At 36.1% G+C, this 21,215-nt stretch overlaps 1 protein-coding gene across 1 annotated transcript in view; it reads right to left on the bottom strand.

Moving 5' to 3' along the window:
• Positions 1–518: 518 nt before the first annotated feature.
• Positions 519–21,215, bottom strand: part of C9 (complement C9) — a 58,280-nt gene continuing 37,583 nt past the window's right edge. The window contains exons 7-11 of the mRNA XM_082382365.1: positions 17,787–18,027; positions 14,895–15,020; positions 12,579–12,757; positions 4,297–4,525; positions 519–852 (exon numbers count right to left, since the gene is read on the bottom strand). Of these exons, the coding sequence (XP_082238491.1) occupies positions 4,310–4,525; positions 12,579–12,757; positions 14,895–15,020; positions 17,787–18,027 (762 nt within the window). The 3' untranslated portion in view covers positions 519–852; positions 4,297–4,309. The remainder of the gene's footprint in view (positions 853–4,296; positions 4,526–12,578; positions 12,758–14,894; positions 15,021–17,786; positions 18,028–21,215) is intronic.

Raw genomic sequence — 21,215 nt, forward strand, 5'->3', positions numbered from 1 at the left:
CTTCTCCTTCTTCTTCTTTTAGGGTTCTCGGACCTTTTCAAAGCTCTCAGGTCTTAAGTGCCATGCTATCTAATGAATAAAATTGTATAGCCAGCTCCTTTAATTAGCTCCTTATGTGGGTAGACTTAACCTTATGCAACTCATAAGGCTAGGTATTAAGTTGGATCATATGAAATCACTGAATTTGGGGTTTTGTTTTGTTTTTGGTAAAATATGACTAAATAGAGACAATTTCACCTGATTTAACCTAATGGTTTTTGGTTGCAAATCCAATACACTTTTCTCCTTGGAGACATAGAGTTAAATCAGAGAGCTAAGACTTAAAAAAGCAGAGTTCTGTGCTTGCGGTAGGTGTTCGGCAAGTATTTGCAGAATGAATGCATGCATGTATCCAAGAATGACAGAACAAGATGCAAGAACGTAAACAAGAGCACAACGGCATGGCATGATACAGACTTGTGGTAATGGAACTGGCAGAACGTATTCATCATACAAAGAACTTTCGCAATTACTTTAAATCTTTTTAACCAACACTCTCTTTTTAATTCAATTTTGTTTTGTTAGCAAGGGATTGGCATTGGCTGTGGGAGAAAGCAGTCCTGGCATATTTCACTGCTGACTCTCCTCATTAGGGAATAAAAAATGGAAACATCATAGGAGTTTAAGGAGGAAAAGAAGCATTGTGGATCTAAGAGAGAGGAGGCTTCAGAGGTTGGCAGGATTTTCATGAAGCACGTTGCTTTTCATTTGGCAGGTCCTGATCTCTGGAAGGTCCTGATGTTTTTCTTTCCATACGATCCCAGGGAAACAAACAGCAGCTCTCTTTTTTTTTTTTTTTTTTGGCTGGCAATCCTAGGAAAAAAACAAAAGATTATCAAATCTTAATGATTAATAGAACTTCAACTTTGGGTCAATCCACCCACCCATTTATTCATCCTTTTATCTTGTTGTACCATAATGTGTGAGATACTGTCTAGGCGCTGGGAGAAGAGTGAGATTTAAGATATAAGACACATTTCCAAACTAGAGGTGATGTTCATCTTGTGTCGGGAGAGTAAGTGTGATTAGTGCTGGAAGAGCAGGGGGGAAAGTGCTCAGGGAGCGTAGACAGAGAACTGATGCCTGAAGATGCTGGAGGAGATTTCATTGGAGGTGTTAATTGGCCTGGGTCCAGAATAGAGGTTTTTAACCCTGGCTATAGATTAGAATAACAAGAGGATTTAAAAGAAGAAAGGAAGAAAAAGAAAGAAAGAAAGAAAGGAAGAAAGAGAGAAAGAAAGGAAGAAAGAGAGAAAGAAAGAGAGAAAAGAAGAAAAAGAGAACCATGGCCAGGCAATATCCACCACAAAGGTTCTGGTTTAATTAACTTGGGATGGATATCTGTTTTGTTGTGTTTCTCTTTTTGCCCTTTTTAAAAAAATTAACCAGGTAAATACAATGAGTAACTTGATTGAGAACCACTCGTCTGGAAGAAGTAGAAACACATAAGGAGAGGGAGGTTGGATTGATTGATGGAGGAGAAAGTTGCAGAGCCTTTCACCCTAGGTAAATAGTATGCAAAAAGAAAAATGACGTCTTAAGGTTTTCAACTTCATGAAGGGGGTCGGCCCAGTTTGTGTGGAAAGCTGGAATTGAACATTCTGCAGAAAACTGGATACCTGGAAGAGCTCCCTCAATGGAAAGACTCAGCAAGAAAGGTTTCACTGTGGTCTAGTGTCTCAGCAAGGAACTCGTGGACCATCATTGATCAGGCATGAAAAGTCAACCAGAAGATACCAGTGTTTACAAAAATGTGATACACATATAGGAGGAGGGACCTTGATTTTCATTATCCATAAATCCAAAATGTAGAACTCAAACCAAGACATTTACATGAAAAACTGGTGCAAAGGGATGAAAACAATGGGGCTTCCCCAGAAGCAAACAACCTTAGGATTACCTTCACTACCCAGAGTAGACAAAGTTCCCACAGGAAACAAATTCCCCTGAAGACGAGGCCTGCGATGAAAAATTCTTAAGTACTCAAGGAAGAACAAAATGCTATGAGAATGAGTACATGCAGAAACTATATATTCTGGATCAATCTGAGAGAGACTTCTATATAAACATATTTAACATGTTCAAAGAAACAAAAATAGGAAAAATCCAGTAGGCCAGGAAAGAAAAAAAAATAGACTTAAAACAAAACAAAACATACAGAAATTAAATTTATTTATAATTTAATTAAAATTATTTTATAATTAAAATAATTTTTTAAAATCCTCTATAGATTGGTTAAACGGTATAGCCTATACATAGCTGAAAAAAAGAACTGAAAAATTAGAAGGCAGAGCTGAAGAAATCACAGAAAGTTGCAGAATAGTCCACATAGAGAGAAACAGGTAGAAAACAGTGGTCTTGAGTATGGATTTTTGGAGACTACTAATGCTTTTTGGAATACAGAACATTGGGTTGACATTTTAGATAGATGAGAGACAGAGACAGTATATAGGAAAAATCAATTATCCTAAAATTTCAGAGAAATCTAAACATGTATATTGTCACCATGTTGTTGAGTTTCTGTGTTTGCTAAGAAGGGCAAAAGACATTCCTGTAATATTAAAAATTTTGTAAAAAAATTTTTGTAGCAGTAGTTGAAAGTATGTTTGAATGATAAACTTGAGACTGTGAATCTTTGTTTGAGGAAACTACATAATTGTTTCAGACATTTTGTTGTAGGAAACTGCTTATTCAATCAAAAATGTAAGCTATGATTTCCATAGGAAGTTAATCTAATTAGCTAATCTTGTGATAATTAACAGTTGAGCTAAATCTTACTTATCTATTAGGATTCTAATTAATTCTACCAGAATGAAAGACCAAGGAGATCCTCTTGGTATTAGAAACAGAGCTAAAGTCATTCTTCCTTGAAAAAAGTAAAATAATATGATTTCAGATGATTAGCTGTAAAAAGTGCAGAAACTCAGTTTTCTTAAACACTAGTAAAGTTAAAATTGCAAAATTAAAATTCAGTAAATACCATTTATGTAAATTTTAAAAATCCAAAACAACATTGAGTATTTTCTTATTGGTACAGATGTATTTAGTACAAGTAAAAAATATGGACTGGAAGGATACACTCTAACTTAATGAAAGTGACTATAAGAGAAGGAGGGTGAAGGAAAGAAAGAAATAGGTGAGAGAGATTAAGAGGTATAAAATATGAGTCAGGAGTATGGAATGTACAGTGTAAGGAATGTAGTCAATAACTACATAATATCTTATATGGTGACAGATGGTAACTAGACTTACCATGGTGATCATTTTGAAACGTATAGAAATATCGAATCACTATGCTGTGTAACAGGAACTAACATAGTGTTTTAGGTCGATTATACTTCAAAACCAACCAAATAAACAAACAAACTCATAGAAGAAGAGATCAGATTTGTGGTGACCAGAGGCAGCATTGGCAGGAGGGGGAAGCGGATGAAGGCAGTCAAAAAGGTAAAACTTCCAATTATAAGATAAATAACTACTAGGGATGTAATGTACAACATGGTAAATATAATTAACACTGCTGTATGTTATATATGAAAGTCGTTAAGAGAATAAATCCTGAGTTCTTATCACAAGGAAAACATATATATTTTTTTCTATTTCTTTAATTTTGTTATTTATAGATGAGATGAGGGATGTTCACTAAACATTGTGATAATCATTTCATGATCCATGTAAGTCAAATCATTATGCTGTACACCTTAAATTTATACAATGCTCTATGTCAATTATATCTCAATAAAACTGGAAAAAAAAAAAAAAAGAAAGTGACTGTATCTGAGTAGTGTGGGAGAGAAGAATGGACCTGGGCTTTTTTTGTGGGGGAGGTGATGTGGTACAAAGTACTCTATTGTATCTGTGATTGTTCTTCTTATAAAAAGGTTCTGAAGTATTTACCTATATGTATGCACACACATATATGCACATGATGAGTATATGTCCACCTGGATGTTTGTTATATTTCTGTAAGCTTTTCTCTTTATATGAACATTTTTTATAATTAAAAAGTAATACAATCATTACAATTTATTATTTGTTTATAGTTCTGTTTAGATGTAGAGGTAGATTTTTAATTTGTGTGCTAAATGACACATAAAGGCTGATTTGTCTATTTCCACTATTCATTCAATCTTTATCTTCTGTCTATATGGATAATCTAGAAGTCTAGCGCAAATTAATTCAAGAGCTAGTTTTCAAATTAAATAACCCCCAAATGTATGTTTTTGTCCTTAATAATATCAAAGGAGTTGTTCTCACCTTCATAGATTTTCTATTTTCTGATTTCACAGGCAACTCCCTCGAACTTGTTTGGGCAGGAACACAAACATTGTCCGTCCAGCAGAATCACATTCCCTCCATTTTCGCACGGTTGGCATTTTCTTACACTGAATTCATTGATGTAGTCTGCAATGGCTCTTTCCAAATTTTGTTTCTTTAGGTGTGCATCTTTTATTTTCACTGGAATCAGATCATATATTGGAGACAGCTGCAAGAGAGCAAAACATTTAATTTTAGGTCTTTTTCTATAGACAGAGCTTGTGCAATATTTTTCACTAAATTATTTATTCATTGCTTCATTAATTCAACAAAGGCTTATTGAATGATTATTATTGCCAGATATGATGTTAGCTTTTAAGACTACCAGTGATCAAAACTAGTCATGATCTCTGTAATCATGGAGATCCCATTATGGAGGTAAGGGGACTGATATTAAAATAATCATACAGACAAATTTAAAATGGAAACTGTGACTAGGTGCTATAAAGGACAGGTATATGTATTTTAACAATGAACAGTCAGGGATTTAAAGTTTTAGCAGGCTAATTTACTGACATATTGTGAATCCTTTTTGCTGCCTTTTTTCTGCCTCCCCTTTTCCAGAAGGTAGGAAAGTGCTTGTGATCTTTTGTCTAAGAGGTGGTTTGTGTGTGATGCCAAGTCCAGAATGCCCCTAAAGGCAAACTCTTTATTGATATTTTTTTCTCTAAAAGCCTGAACTCATTGATAAATTTTTGTTGGGAGAAGGAGTGTGGGAAGAATGCCACCAAGGTGGGGGCATTCCTCCAGTCCAGGAAGAGGGTAGAGTTAGCATGTACCTCAAGTAGCAGGAAACCATAGCTAGATCTCTAGCAGCTATTTTGGGAAGTAGCATAATCTTTGGAGTGCCCCTAGGGAAGGTGGCTATCAAGGAAGAGGCTACAGCTTCGTCAATGACTCCCATGCCCAATGTTGGCATGGAAAGTTTGCAACCACCTGACTTCAAGTGAACTTGTAAACTTGAACAATGAGGTTATCAGGATGACCACCGTGGACTAAATACTTATATATATCGTATCTTCATTTCCCAGACAGAAGCATCAGGACAAGCAAGAGCTACCCTGAACCCCATCCAACAAATGAATGAAGGATGAATTTTCCAGCAGCATGGAAGGATGGGATGTCAATGTCAAATTTAATTATACTAAAATAAATGAAGTTAAATGATTTATTTTGTACACTTAAATTCCTGGAGTAAGATACATAGTTGCTACCATTGAATCAGGGAAGTTTGGAAAGGCTTTCCTGAGAAAATGACTATGAAGTTGAGATTTGAGGGTGTTAAGACGGAAAGAAGATTACTCTAGTAATATAGGGCAGAATTCAAAAAATTCTTAGCTATGTTACAGATATAACACATATAGAGTATACAGGGCTATGTTTTATGTACATATGTAAAACACGTATAGAAAACTTGTATCATATGCCTATTTAATGTAAGCAAATTCAATTGTGTGACTATAAAGGTGTTTGAGTAGATAAACTGTAAGAAATTGAGACACTTTGGTGGCACAGTACTTTGAAATAAGAGACCACAAAATTTATAAGCAATTGGAATCAAAAGACAAGATTAAAAATTATACCACAGGACTTTCCTGGTGGCACAGTGGTTAAGAATCCACCTGCCAATGCAGGGGACACGGGTTCGAGCCCTGGTCCGGGAAGATCCCACATGCTGCTGAGCAACTAAGCCCGTGTGCCACAACTACTGAGCCTGCACTCTGGAGCCTGCGAGACACAACTACTGAGCCCGCATGCCACAACTACTGAAGCCCGCGCACCTAGAGCCCGTGCTCCACAACAAGAGAAGCCACCTCAATAAGTCCACACACCACAACGAAGAGTAGCCCCCGCTTGCCACAACTAGAGAAAGCTGGCGCACAGCAACAAAGACCCAATGTAGCCATAAATAAATAAATAAATTTATTTAAAAAAATAGTTTTATATATATATATATATACATACACACACACACACACACCACAAATTCCTGCCGAAGAGTAATGATGGATTAAATAAAGTCAACTAATCCTTTTTCTGAGGACAGTGAGAAAAGCTGAACAAGATAAAAGTAAAATTAAAAAATTTGCTTGAAAGCCCTGGAGAACTAACAAGGTAACAAAACATTACTAGGCTAAGATCTGGGAGGAGGTGGAAGTTCAGTGAGGTGAGCCCAGTACTTCCGGGTCACCAGTCCCCTTGACACATTTCCTAAATCAGGAAGAGGCAGTCGAGGAGCTAAGAGGTAGAGCAGCACGTTACTGGGCTGGGGAAAAAAGTTTGGAATTCAGGACAGCAAAGGTAAACAAGTTTTGCTTTGGGTTGGGCCCCAAAGGACTGCAGCCCTAGAAGTAAAAGGGAATTGGAATTGAGGTAGCCCTGGCAAAGACTGCAGCTGGTTTTAAAATAATCCTGAGTCATTAGTACCCCAGAGGCTTTTCAGATACAAATATATATTTCTTTTGAAGACAATAAAAGCATCTCAGGCCTCAAGCTACTCTGATAGCAATTTTTAAAGTATAATATCCAGCCCACAATAAAAGTAACTAGGTACACAGGAAATGAGCCAACGTGAATGAGAATCAGTAGAAATAATAGAAACGAGAAACAGAGCTTGGGAATGCCAAGATTTGAGTTATCAGACGTAGACTTTAAAACAACTATGTTTACATAAGCGTAAGAGACAAGATTAAAAATTTTAGCAGAGAACTGCAAATTATTTTTAAAAATAGAAGATTTGAAAAAAATAAAGAGAATTAGAACTTGCTATATAATATACAAATTAATGGACTGGTTAAATAGCAGATGTGACACAACTGAAGTAAAGTTAATGAATTGAAATATAGGTTAGAAGAAGATATTGACAATGAAGCATGAAGAGATACAAAGTCAGGAAATACAGAAAGACAATAGGAAACATAAAAGATAGAGTGGGAAGGTAAAAGATCTACGTAATTTGAGTCCCCGAAGGAGACGTATAAGAAGCAGTATTTGAAGAACTAATGGTGGAGAATATTACAAACCTGGTGCAAGGCATCAAGATACTCCATTAATGAAAAGCAAGGTTAAAAACTGTTCTTTTCACACCTAGGCACATTAGAGTAAAATTGCTAAAAAACAAAGATAATGGAGAAGATCTTCAAAACAGTCTACTTTGAAAGTAGACCAATGCTTGATTCTAATAGATAGAATAAATAACACAATATAAATTGTTCTAGGACAATGAGATATTCCTAGTGAAATTTTTTAAAAAGTGACCTTCAAACTTATAGCACACATAAAAAACAACTCTAGGTTGATTGTAGATTGAAATGTAAAAGCAATACAATAAAGGTTCTGGAAGATAATATATAGGAGAGTATCTTCAAGACCTTGAGGTTGGGAAAGACTTCAAATAGGACACAAAAGCACTAACTATAGTGAAAAGAAATATACATTTGACTACATTAAAGAAATCAACATCATAATTCCTGATACGAGGCACTAAGAAGGACACAACATCACTTCTTTGGTATTCTTGCCAAAAATGCAGAACCTCAATCTACTCTAGGCCTAAACTGAGAGACAGTTGACACAATAACTGATCAATGTTCATCAAAAGTGCCAAGGTCATGAATGACAAGGAAAGTCTAAGGAACTGTCACAGACTGGAGACTAAGGAGACATGACAATTAAATGCAGCACGGGATCCTGCTTGGATCCTGGAACAGAAAAAAGGACATCAGGGGAAAAACCAGTGAAATTTAAATAAGCTCTGTGATTTAGTCAATGTTAATTTTTCTGATTTTGATAACTGTACTATGGTTCGGTAAGCTGTTAACATGTTGGAGCTGCTGGGTGTAGGGTATGTGTGAAGTCTGTGCTGTTTTCGAAATTTTACTGTCTGTACTATTTGCGCAATTAAAAGTCTAAAATTATTTCAAACTAAAAAGTAAAAAAGAGGATATCTGTTATCAAGAATACTATTGAAGGGTGAAAGTTCTCCAATGAAAGAAGACATTTGTAACAATTTTATGTGAGAATAGGCTCATATCCAGAATATATCAAGAACTTCTACGAAGTCACCACAACAATCCCCTAGCATAGTCTTTTATGAATTAGCACGTAGGATTCAGATTTCAACTATGACGTGTTTATTTGGAAGAAAGAAACCTCTTACCAATGTTGCCTCATTGGCACAAACAACATAAGCCTGTGGTGGAGTTATCTTGATTTTCAAGAAAAGAAGTTCATTTTGTCTGACCTTTCAAAGGAAAGTCAAGGCCAGATAACTGAAGATACAAGAATAGCGGGTCTTGGAGAAAATACAGTTTGGATGAAATGCATAAACAGTGTTAAAACAGATAAAGAGGAAGGATGTGCAATGGCAAATAGTTTCAGAGGAGCCTCAAATCCAGGAGTCGAGAATCCCAGAAGAAGACAAAGAACGATTAAAATATACTTCTTGAAGTTTGCTTGAAGAATAGCATGTTTTTCTAATGAACTTTGGCCTGCGGTTAACTAAGAAAACAGTTTTCATTTTTCTCCTATACTAGCTAACTCCCTTCTCTTTCTACCATTTTCCATGGATGTAATCTATCACGCAACATGCTAAAATACAAATAAATTGACAATACTGTTTGATATTAAGTACATTTAGGTTTCTTTCAGGCTTCCAAACTGATGAAACTATATGTACCAAATGTAGTTTGTTGAAAGAATGAGTGGTTTTTATTTTTTAATTGCTATACAAGAGAGTTAGGAATGATTTTTACTATATAATTATAACTGTAATGACTATAACGTAGAACACTGGTACCACAGCTCTTTAAAATTCTGATGTTCTTTAACATCTGGTGCATCACTCTAAGAGTTGTATAATATAACAAAAATGGTAGATAAATTAATTCATTATTATTCAAAGTTGCTCCAGAAAGAGCTTAATCTAACTTGACATGTGTGTGGATAAGAGTGGTTGAGGGAAATGAGGAAAGGAGAATTGAGAAAGAACGGAAAAGGCAAGATAAAGGCAAAAGAAACACAAATACACAAAATTCATGCAGGAGGACCCATCCATTTGCACAAGGTGAGTCATAAATTTGGTTACATTTCCAGCACATTGAAAAAGACAACTGAATTTTAATGATTATTTGCATGTAAGAAAAGCTCACCTGATTCCCAAGAGAAACAAAATGATCCTTGAAACTGAGAATTAAGAGCTGTATCTCCCATGAGTTCTCATAAAGGGGACATTGTATTTTGTAACATCCTTTCAGTAAATAAAGCAAGAATAACTTTGTTCTTTAGCATGCAAAAACAAAACTTTTCAGGAAGCCAATATGCTGTATGCTAGCTCTGCGGATTTTTACTGCTACTGCTCTGGAGGAATTCCTAAACTTTTTATCTCTCAGGCAATTGTTACTAAATGTAATTTCTCTCACCTGACATCTTTATAACTAGTTTGTAGCAGTAAGCTCAAGAAACCGAAGTTCAGCTATTCTATTGAGGTAAAATGTAGAGCCATTTGTGTTAATATTCAGGTAAGCTGGAATGGAATTAATACACTTTCATGAAAGTTGAAGACTATGACAAAGTCAATATTGAAAGAGAGACCCAGCCTATCTCCTCTGCAGGGAGAAGGGCTGAAGGAAAATTCTTGGACTGGGCCAAGGCATTCCTCAAGAAGTGATCTGGGGTCTGTTGATGCACAAACAAAAGGATAATCAAAGCCACAAGATTCTACTTAATATAGCATGGTCATAGTTACTTTAGTGTGGAAAATAAATATAAATAAAACCAAGTGCTTTACTTAGAAAATCTCAGTAATATATTTAAACAGCCTTTAATTTAGAGTGATATAACTTCTTCCTGTTTCCTCCAAGAGAAACTCTTTGCAACATAAATACCTAAGTAATTGACAAATTGCTACAGAGAATTAAATATAAACCAGTTTAGTGTGAGTGGGGAGAGGTTTTATCAATTCTTTACATAATTAAATAGGAGGGCCAATTATTTTAATATTAAGGTCATCCCCAGTGCTTGGACATGTCATATGCAGACAATGGAATGCTTCAAATTACCAAAGAATGAATTAGTGATTATAGATTGTTTAATTACCTCATGGAAATGCCAGTTAACCAAAGGACCACTTGCATTTATGAGAGCAAAATAACTTGGAGTCTATTTCAAGGTCAAATTAAGCTACATCTCAGGTCTCTAGAGATTTAAAAGCCATATGAAGTCAATAAAAACCATAATATTTTACTATTTTTTGAACTTCTCCTCCAAGAAGATAAATTTAAAAAGTGTTTCATGGTGGACTAACTATGGTTGCCTTCTTCTTAGGCAGAACATTGATATGAAAAGTCCAGGTTTCCAATTCATGAAGAAAGAAACATACAGCTATTTTAGACAGAATGCCCACCAATCTAAAAATCTGGGGGTCAATAGTTGCCCTTAAAAATAGGATAAAACTATATTTTGCATCCAGCCAGTAGGACTGTGCCAACAGAGTTGTGAAGGTTTTTGAATAGTTCTAGTAAATCCAGTAGTAAATCTTCAGCAGATACTTTATTGAGTTGAGATTTTAAAAATCAGCTCTGGAATATGATGGACTATTATTAAGACCTCCTCAGAGAACAGTCTTGGATCCATACAAGGACAGTTGAACTTCCTTTGTAGAAATGAGAAGACAAGACACTTTAGGTGTCCATCTGAATGTAAACATCCACCTAAATCAATTTTTTTCTTGTTTGTTTGTTTGTTTGTTTTGGTCATGCAGCTTGTGGGATCTTAGTTCCCTGACCAGAGATTGAACCCAGGCCCTTGACAGTGAAAGTGTGGAGTCCTAACCAACTGGACCGCCAGGGAATTCCGAATCAATTCTTTTTTTATTTAAGATCTTCTGAAACAGATTTATTTCACTGAGTTCAAGATAATGAATTTAAATATGACAAAATAAAAGGGGTCTCTTCTGATTTTAATTTTATATACGGGCATGCTAATTTGGACAACTTTTTTCTTCTCTTTGTCCTAGTTTTGGGACAAAATATGTGAAGACTCTCACAGATGTGCTTGCACATTTACAACTGGGTAGATTTCCACAACCTAAAGGGAGAGTACATTACAATTTTCCAGTTTCTGAGTTTCTCTCTCACATAAATGAAGTAGTTTTGGTGGTTTCACTCACTCTTTAAAGACAGTAATGAAGAATGAAGGAACACAATTCTCTAATAACTAGTCCTATCAAAAATGTCAACATGTTGGACTTCCCTGCCAGTCCAGTGGTTAAGACTCCGCACTCCCATTGCCAGGGGCATGGGTTTGATCCCTGGTTGGGGAACTAAGATCCCACATGCTGTGTAGTGTGGCCAAAGGAAAAAAAAAAAAAAAATGTCAACATGTTTATAACTCAAGTTAATCAAAAGGAAGTAGGGGGCAATCAAAGATAAATTTGACCCGAGGGAAGAAAATTGTGAAACATACAGGGAAAATGGAAAGCTATAGAAGAAAGTAGGAAAAATACTTTCTAATAATATCGGGAACAAAATAGCAATAAAGGAAAGCACATAGCCTTTATAGTTAGTTTGGGGAGAGAATGATGAGGCTAAATAACATTGGCATTTATATCTTTACAATTATAATGTAGCTTTTTCCCCTTAGGAATAAGCACCAAGACTGTAAAGTCCCAAAAGGTTTATAAATGGAAGACTATTATAATCAAGATACAAAAAGGAAAGGATTTCCTGTCCATGAGAATTGTTCACTCTTGGTCTTATTTTCTGAGAACTTATGAACTTCCCTTTCACAAAGGCCCTTGATAAATACAATTCTCCTGTGTTGGAAGTGGTGGTATGATGTCACCTGAAAGCAAGGGACAACTGGGGCAGCAGGAAGGGAACTAACAATTTCTGTGCAACTATTTTGTACCAATCTGTGCTATAGTCTCTATACAAGCAATCACATTAAATCCTCAAAATAAACATGGAGCCCTGGAGAATTCAGTGTTGCAGAAGTCAGAAAAGATTACACATCTAGTGAGGAGCAGAGACTCAGACTCAGCCCGGTTGGTCTGATGCCCCCTCTGTGCCTTTCTTCTATGCCATGCTTCTTTCAGGGATGAGATGGGAGTGCATTTGAATGCTCACATCTCTTTCAGATGAAGTTAACTGTTCATCTGAACCAGCAATTACATTTAGTAAGAAAATGACAAAATCTTCTATGTGAAAATAAATATTTCTTACCTTTTGATTTATGAGCACTGGAGCATCATTTAAGGAAGAGGCCCAATTTACAAAGTCAGTCACATTAATCATCCTGGCTCCTTTGAGAAGCTTCTCTTTCAGTTCAGTTGCATGTTTTCTTGTTCCTCCTCTTATGAATGAAATAACATCATCGATGAGGTCGTCACTCATGAAGTTTTCTGAGAAGAGAAAGAAGACATAAGTGAAGCATGCATAGTTCTGTGACATCTGATAGACATTTATTGAACCCCTTTCATAAGGTATAGTCTAGTACATTTATTGAATTTTACTTATAAATATTACTTATGTAATTTTTTTCACCCCAAATCTCCAAGGGTAATTTTTATTAGTAGTCAATTATAGATTTCAATCATCTTTTTAAAGAAAATATAAATGGTATGATGCTTGAGATACATTAATAATTCAAAGTTCATCACCTAAGCACATGCACACATGGGAACACGACTCTTGATTGGATACATTTTTTGTTGCAGACTTACCTTCATAATTATATTTTGTGTAAGTTTACTTTAAACTATTTTAATATTATAAAAAACTTCAGAGTATAAAAAAGAATAAAGTAAAAAGCACAATTTCTTTCCACCCCAATTTTTACGTTATTTCTCCCTCAGTCTCTCCCAGACTAAACCGCTTTTAAAAAGCTTTTGGTGAATCATTTAGAGTTGTGAATTTTTTGAACTAAAAAGTAATTTCAAGGTGATTTTTGTTCATCCTTCTTTATTTTTATAGATGAGAAGACTGAGCCTCAGAGAGATGGAGTGACTAGCCCAAGATCACACAGTAAGCTTAATGGCCAAATTTTGAAATTATGACATTTGATGGCAAGGTCAGTTTTCTTCTTACTTCATCAGTAGTTTCCAAGCATGGCCACATGTTAGTGGCTGGTATGCTTTTAAAATTATTAGGTTTTCCTCTCTTCTACTTCTCCACTATCAGCTGACTTTTTTTTTTTTACATCTTTATTGGAGTATAATTGCTTTACAATGGTGTGTTAGTTTCTGCTGTATAACAAAGTGAATCAGCTATACATATACATATATCCCCATATCTCCTCCCTCTTGCGTCTCCCCCCCACCCTCCCTATCCCACCCCTCTAGGTGGACACAAAGCACTGAGCTGATCTCCCTGTGCTCTGCGTCAGCTGACTCTTTAAATCACTCTTTAAATGAGTCTCAAGCATTTGTATTTCTGAGAATGCTCTCAAGTATTTCTGATTAGAGTACAAATTGAGAACTCCACTACTTCATGCTTATAAATCTGCTAATGATTAGCAACAGAATATTTATACCAAAAAAATTATATTTTTAAAAATGTTATGTACTGATTTAATGTTAAGGATGGATTAGGTATTTTCTTTTTTTCACCCAGTTTTATTGAGATATAATCACGTACAATATGGTATAAGTTTAAGGTGTAGAGCATAATGACTTGACATACATATATATTGCAAAATGATTATCACAATAAGTTTAGTTAACATACATTACCTCATATAGTTACAAAAATTATTTTTTCCTTGTGATGAGAACATTTAGTATCTATTCTCTTAGCAGCTTTCAAATACATCACACAGCACTGTTAACTATAGTCATCACGTTGTACATTACATCCCCAGTACTTATTTATCTTATAACTGGAAGCTCGTACCTTTTGACCAATTGGGTGAAGGTGAATTAGGGATTTTGAGTCAGGTGGAAGATTGAGTTAGGGAGATGGCTTTGGCCTTCTCCTTTCTTGATGGACACAGATAGCACTGTCACTAGGCCATTTGGAAGCTTTGTTAAAATTAGGGGAAAAAAAGAAAACTTTCCTCAAGATATTTTTCTACCATCGGGCTTCTACCATTGCCATGATAAAAATACAAATCTACAATGACCACAGTGTGAATGGCTGTATTCTCCAGAGCTGTGCAGTTCACGACCTGCACAATGATGATACCATTGAATACATGTCCCCAGGTTACTTGTGTTTATAATGGTTTGGGAACCACTGTAAAGATAAAATAGCTTTTGGGAATTCCCTGGCAGTCCAGTGGTTAGGACTCCGTGCTTTTACCACCGAGGGCCTGGGATCAGTCCCTCGCCAGTGAACTAAGATCCCACAAGCTGGTGTGGCTTGGCAAAAAAAGAAAAAAGAAAAAAAAAAGATAAAATAGTTTTTAAGCACTTTCAGTTTGTTGTTGTTGTTGTTGTTTTTTATAAAGAGGGGAGACAATAAACAAGGCTCATAGTGACAGGGCAGTGCTCATTGACCTTTCCTCCTTCTTTTTACCCTAGTAAGTTAGGCCATACTTACCAATTTTACCATCACCTCTCTTTAAGCAATTGTCTGAATTAATATTTCCTGTGATTTCAAGTCCAGCATTCAGAGATAAATCCAGATTAAACCCGAGGCATCTCTGTATATCCCTTAGTTCAACACCTGTTTAATATATTTAGTTAGAAATTATTAGATTATGTCTATCAACATCATAAATAAATTCCAATTTTGCTATTTTGTGAGAAACATACTTACATGGATTCCTAGACATTATTACTGAACTCAAATGCAAGGTTATATCTGCCCTGCTTTGCCCTCATATTAGAATCTAGTGGTCTCCTTTGACTTTGCTTGTCAACTTAATGGTAAAGGTCCTATAAATTTACCCCTTGTTAAAAGGGACATGAGTCAGACAAGGGTGGCTATAGTCCATCCTTTACCTCTAATACCATAAAAGGGAGACAATGTCTAACATGTATTGAATGATTATATGCCCAGCATCATTCTAAGCATTTTGTGTAAATCAACTAATTTAATCCCCTCATTGACTTTCTGAGGTAAGTTTTATTATTATCCTCATTTTACAGATAAGCATAAGGAATCACAAAGCAGTTAAGGAACCTGCTGATGGTATTCAATTAGTAATTAGCCAAGTAGGTATTAGAAACAAGAGCTGTCTGGTTATTAAGCACTTCTCTGTATCAACTTCATAATTTGGTCATGGGAGGCATCAACATTTCCTGATCCTCTTTGGAAGACTCAGTTCATCACTGAGGTAGCTAGTTTGTTGCTTTGGGCAGATGGCTTAAATATATGACACTTTATTCTGGTCCTACGAATGCTGTTTAGTAGACATTGGTCTTGGGAGCTGACTCATTGTGGTGTGTGGTTGCTCCAGTTATAACGAAGAAAAATCCCAATATTTACTCAAGTATATAATTTATTGTCTATTCTCCTGATTTAAAAGAGGAAATTATTTCTTCATTTTAAGAGTAACTTCCCAGGCCTGAGCTCATTGACCATATCAGTTTTTGCTCTTATTTATCATTTCAGATCACACACACATATACACACACATATACAAACACGTGGTTGTTTGTCTTGGAAGCCAAAATGCTTTACAAAGAAGGAAAGGGAGAAGTTAAGTTAATCCCAGGATCCCATGGTGAGATTTAGAAGTAGAGATCTGAGGCATTTAGTCAATCATTCATTCAACAAGTATCTTTTGTGTATCCACAATTACTGAGAACTTAAGAAATATCCAGTGGAATTTCCCATGGTGAAGGAGGAGGGAGGATAAAAATGGAAGATAATGCTAGAAATTCAGAATACTAGATTTCCAACCTTAACCTAAGAAGCATGAGAATCCTGATTCGAAGATGAGGATGAAAATACCTAATGACTCCCTAAAGCTTAGATTCTCTACCTCAGCTGTGGACCTCTCCATGACCAAACAGAGTCTGGATACCCCAAAATGAGGTGGAAGACGTGGCTTGGACCTTGGGTGTGGCAAAGTAGAGAAGTGAGAAGAATGACTTCCTCTTCAAAGACCCAGAGTCCACCTAATGATCTTTGTCTACTAAGACCAGAAGGTAAGTAGATATAAGTAGGGAGCTCTGAGTTGTCCAAGATGAAAGATTTCAGCCCATAGAGTTGTTTCACCAAAGCAACTCTTGGCCTGAAGAGTTCTTTGTGTTTTGATCACCCTTGCTGAGCCTTTCTCTTCTGATTTCAAGTTACTCAAGACACATTCTTCTTGTGCCCATCCCCCATGTGATATCTATCAATATAGCCTACTGGGCAGGGCTCCTAGATACCCCATTATGCCATCTCACTGGAATAGCCTTGTGAGGCAGTATAAACCAAGAAACCTCATACTCCACTCCCCCTGGAAATGCATCTACTGGCCCAAGACTAGACTGAAGCATCAAGAGCAACTGGTTCTGGCCATTCATATTTGTTTCATCCATAAAGGGTTTATCCACTGTGGGGACAGTGTCAGGCTTTAAGATCAGAGCTGAATCCCATTTTTTGCTTGACACAGCCAGAGGCTAAGGAGAAAGAGCCATGGAAGTGCTTTTGGCAACACTTCCTTCCCTAAGAGACACACTCCAAAACTCTGAGGGCAGGGAGAGGAGATATGCTGGCATCTTTCACCTCTTTAAAGAGTGCTGTAACTAAGCCTTAATTACTCACAAGATAAATAATTAAAACTTATTAACATAGAAACTTGGCATCTAGTTTATTCTTAAAAGGCTTTGAGGAAGTCTTTAGGTCAGGATAGTAATTATGTAGCATATAGGCCTATTCTGTGCATATGGCAGACACTGATGATCAATCATAGACTCTTTTCCATGATTCAAGTGTGGTCAGAAACCTAGTTATGGACCCAATTCAACCACCACCCCATAGTTAGAATTGTCGTCATATGAGGTAAAACTAATTTTCCACTCTTGCTTTAGATTTACATGCTGTTAACATTGCTTCTTCCTTCCTCTCTGAGAGAAAATTTAGAACATTTCCTTTCCAATTCTGAAGAATACTTTGGAAGATAATTGGCATACATATAATTGAACCAGTCTATGGATTAAGCAAGAGGTTATGTAAATGACGTCTTTTGTACTTTTCAACTTTTAAATAATATTTCACTAAAAGCAGCACCACCAAATAATATTATATTGCAATACGATTTTGTGCATTTCTCAGTAGTGCTGCTGAGTAGTGCAGGGCCAAGTCATCTTGTTTGAGGTGGAAGTCAATTTGCTGTTTGATAGGATTTTAGAGGCCAAAGGGCAGGGAGAGAGTTATCTCAAAGAAGCAGGTTACAAAACTCTACTCTAAAGCCTTTAACCATTGGAAGAGGATAACACTAGAAATGGTGGATGGTTACAACAATGTTGGAAGTTAGAACTCTATTTCTAGGTATACCTTTCTGGTTCATGGACGCTTTATCCAAAACATATATTAGTTCATAGAGTCCTCCTAGAGACCCAGAGCTACTGTAGTGGGTTCCATAGGTTTCCAAAAATGCAAAATATTCCCCCTTTTCATAGGTAGCTGGTAGAGCTTTTATAGAATCCAAGAAAGTTGTTGCCAGCATGACATCCCGAGTTCTCATCACAAATCTTCCCAGGTGAATGACTCCTTTTACATGCAGAAATATTTTTTCCTTTGTTGTAGAGCAGAAGAAAAGAAATATGAGTTTTATCACCATTATTTTGAATTCAAAAATCACAAAATTTAGTATTTCCATAGTCAATACGTTTTTAGCAGTGACCGCAAGATATCGCTTTAACCCACTTGGAATGGCAAACTTAAAATCCTATCAAAACTGTTGATGAAGATGTGCAGAAACTGGAACTCTCTCACATTGCAGGTGGAAGGGTAAAATGGTACAACCACTCTGGAGAACTGTTTGGCAGTTTCTTGTAAAAGTCAACACACATCTACCCCAATGGCCAGCAACTTCACTTCTACATAAGATCAGTAAAAAAGTAGTTTACAAAAAGACCTGTATGAGACTTTTATAGAGGCTTTGGTCAGAATAGCTTAAAATTGAAAATGACAAATGTCCACTGACAGGGGAATTAATAGACAAATTGTAGTCTATTCACACAAAGGAATACTAGTTAGCAATAAAAGGGAACAAACTACTGATACAGGCAACAATATAAATAAATCTCAAAAATATTATACTAATCGAAAAAGTCAGGCACCAAAGAGTATATACTGTATGATTCTATTTATATGAAGTTCTAGAACAGGTGAAACTAAGCTGTGGTCAGAGAAATCTGGTCAGTAGTTGCCTCTCAGGCAGTAGGGGATTGATGCAAAGGGCATGAAGGAATTTTCTTGAGGTGATGGAAATATTCTACATCTTGTTTAAGGAGGTGAATAAAATAGTCAAAACTCATCATGGAGCTATATGCTCAAAATATTTTCATTTTATTGTATGCAAATTATACCTCCCTAAGTTGACTTAAAAATGTTAACAATGGAAGGAAATGTAGATGTTATATATGAAGCCCAATTTTATTTTACACATGAGGAAACTCTGATACAAAGGTATCAAATTATTTTCCCCAAATCACACAGAGCCTGTGGCAGAGATTTGTCCCAAAAACCTAGGTCTCAGGTCTCTCTGTGCCTTCTACTAAGTCCTCTCAATTTTTGATAACAGGAGGGACAGATAATATTTTAAGCTGTGGCTTTCAAGCCAATCTAAACACCTCAGTAGTTAATGTTCCCAGGGATGATGGCTTAAATTTCCAAAGGAAAACTGGGGCAGTCACAAAGAACTATGTGATTTAATGCTATAGACTGTCCTGGCCAAAACTAAACTACAACTGACATCCATGATTTTGTGGAAGGTTCTTTTGAAGTTCTCCTGCTGTACTTGTGGTTAGCACGTGTTGATTGCATAGGAGTTTAATACGCTTTATTATTTTTTTAAAGGTACATCTTGGTGTATACGAACATCACACCAAACTTTTTATGTTTTAGAAGCACAATTGTTCACACTGCATGACTTAACTTCAGGTGATATTGGGTGATTCAGTATCTAACAAAAATCTTAAAGAAACTTACTCCATATATATGTGTTCTCCACCTGATGACTTGCATAATAATTCTTAATGCAACCTCAAAGATGCACAAAACATATTTGGATTCCCTTTCATTTTTGCTAAAATTAGGTGTATCTTGTCAGAAAGACATTATGTTCTTTGACTCAACTTATTTTAGAGGTAGATCTTAGATTATTCCCATCCAGATATACTCTTGTTTCTTCCATCTTAAAGGAATAAAAATAATCTCTTGGCCTTACTTGTTTGGCCATTTGCCACTCATTTCTTCACCCTCATTAGAAGCAAAATTCCTTTAAAGAGTTTTCTGTACTGGCTGTTTCCAATTCCTCTCTTCCCAGTTTCTCTTAAATCTAACCCAGTCATGCTGTCGCCCTCACTACTCCAACAAAACTTCTCTTTTGTTCAAAACCTCTTCTGAAGGGCACCAGTGACCTTCACAATGCTAAAGTCAGTGCTTCTTAGTCCTCATCTTCACATATTAGCACATTTGACACAGTTTATCACTCTTTTCTCTTCTATAGAATTTATTTATTTTTTGTTATCTAGGGTAGTTCTTCTCAAAATGTACAGTGTGAACAAATCACCTAGAGAATCTTGTTAAAACACAATTCTAATTCAGTAGGTCTGGGGTAGGGTCTGAGATCCTAACTTCTCAGTGATGTTGTTGCCGCTGGTCCATGGACCACACTTTGAGTAGCAAGGTTCTACAGCATTACACTGGCCACATCTTGCTTTCCTTCACTCCTCTTTCTTCAGACCTCTTTCTATTGAAGTTCCCTGAGATTAGTCTTTGATCTTCTCTTTTCTATCCACACTAACTTCATTAGTGGTCTCACCAAAGCCTATGACTTTAAGCACCATCTATATATTAACAACTCTGAAACTTAGAGCTTAATTCCAGACCTCTTTCCCAAATTCCAGACTCATAACATCAACTTCCTATTTGACATCTCCAGTGGAATGTCTAATAGACATCTCAAACTTAATCTAACTAAAACTTAACTACTGGTCTTCATCTCCAAACCTGCTCTACCTGAAATTTTCTCCATCTCAGTTGATAGCAACTCCATCCTTCCGGTTGCTCAGGCCAAAAATTTTGGCGTTTGTACAGTCATGTTTGACTCTACAACTGTCCTTTCTGAACTGTCATCATCTCTCACCTGGATTCTTGCAATAGTTTTAACAAACCTTCTTCCTTTTGCTCTTAACTTTCATAATCTCTTCTCAATAGTACCCAGAGTAATCACTGAAAATATATTAGAATATGTCAACCTTCTATTCAAAACATTCCAATGGTCCCTCATGTCACTCACTGAAAAAACCAAACTCTTAGAACAGGCTGTGGGGCCCTTTATGATCTGATTCAAAGTAACCTCTCTAACCTTTTCTCCTTCTGTTCACTTTGGCCCAATGGGCAGGTATGTTCCCATCTTAGGGACTTGTCTTTAATAGATTCTTCTGCCAGATATATCATCCCAAATATAACTATTTGACTATTTCCTCTCCTTCAAATCTTTATTCAGAGCTCATCTCCTCAGTGAAGCCTACCCTAAGCTTCTTTTTTAATACTGCCATCTGCCCAGGAGTCCTGATTGCCATTATACTACTCTACCTCTCATTTTATTCTATAGCACCTATCATTTTCTAAATACTATATAGCTTCCTTTTTTACTGTTATGTTTGTTTCTGTCTATCTCCCCCTGCTAAACTTTCAGCTCCATGAGAAGATTCTTTATGAGTTTGGTTCACAAATGTATTCTAAGCACCTGGA

The sequence above is a fragment of the Balaenoptera borealis genome, assembly GCF_965194805.1.
Source record: "Balaenoptera borealis genome assembly, chromosome: 2".
NCBI classification, from domain to species: domain Eukaryota; kingdom Metazoa; phylum Chordata; class Mammalia; order Artiodactyla; family Balaenopteridae; genus Balaenoptera; species Balaenoptera borealis.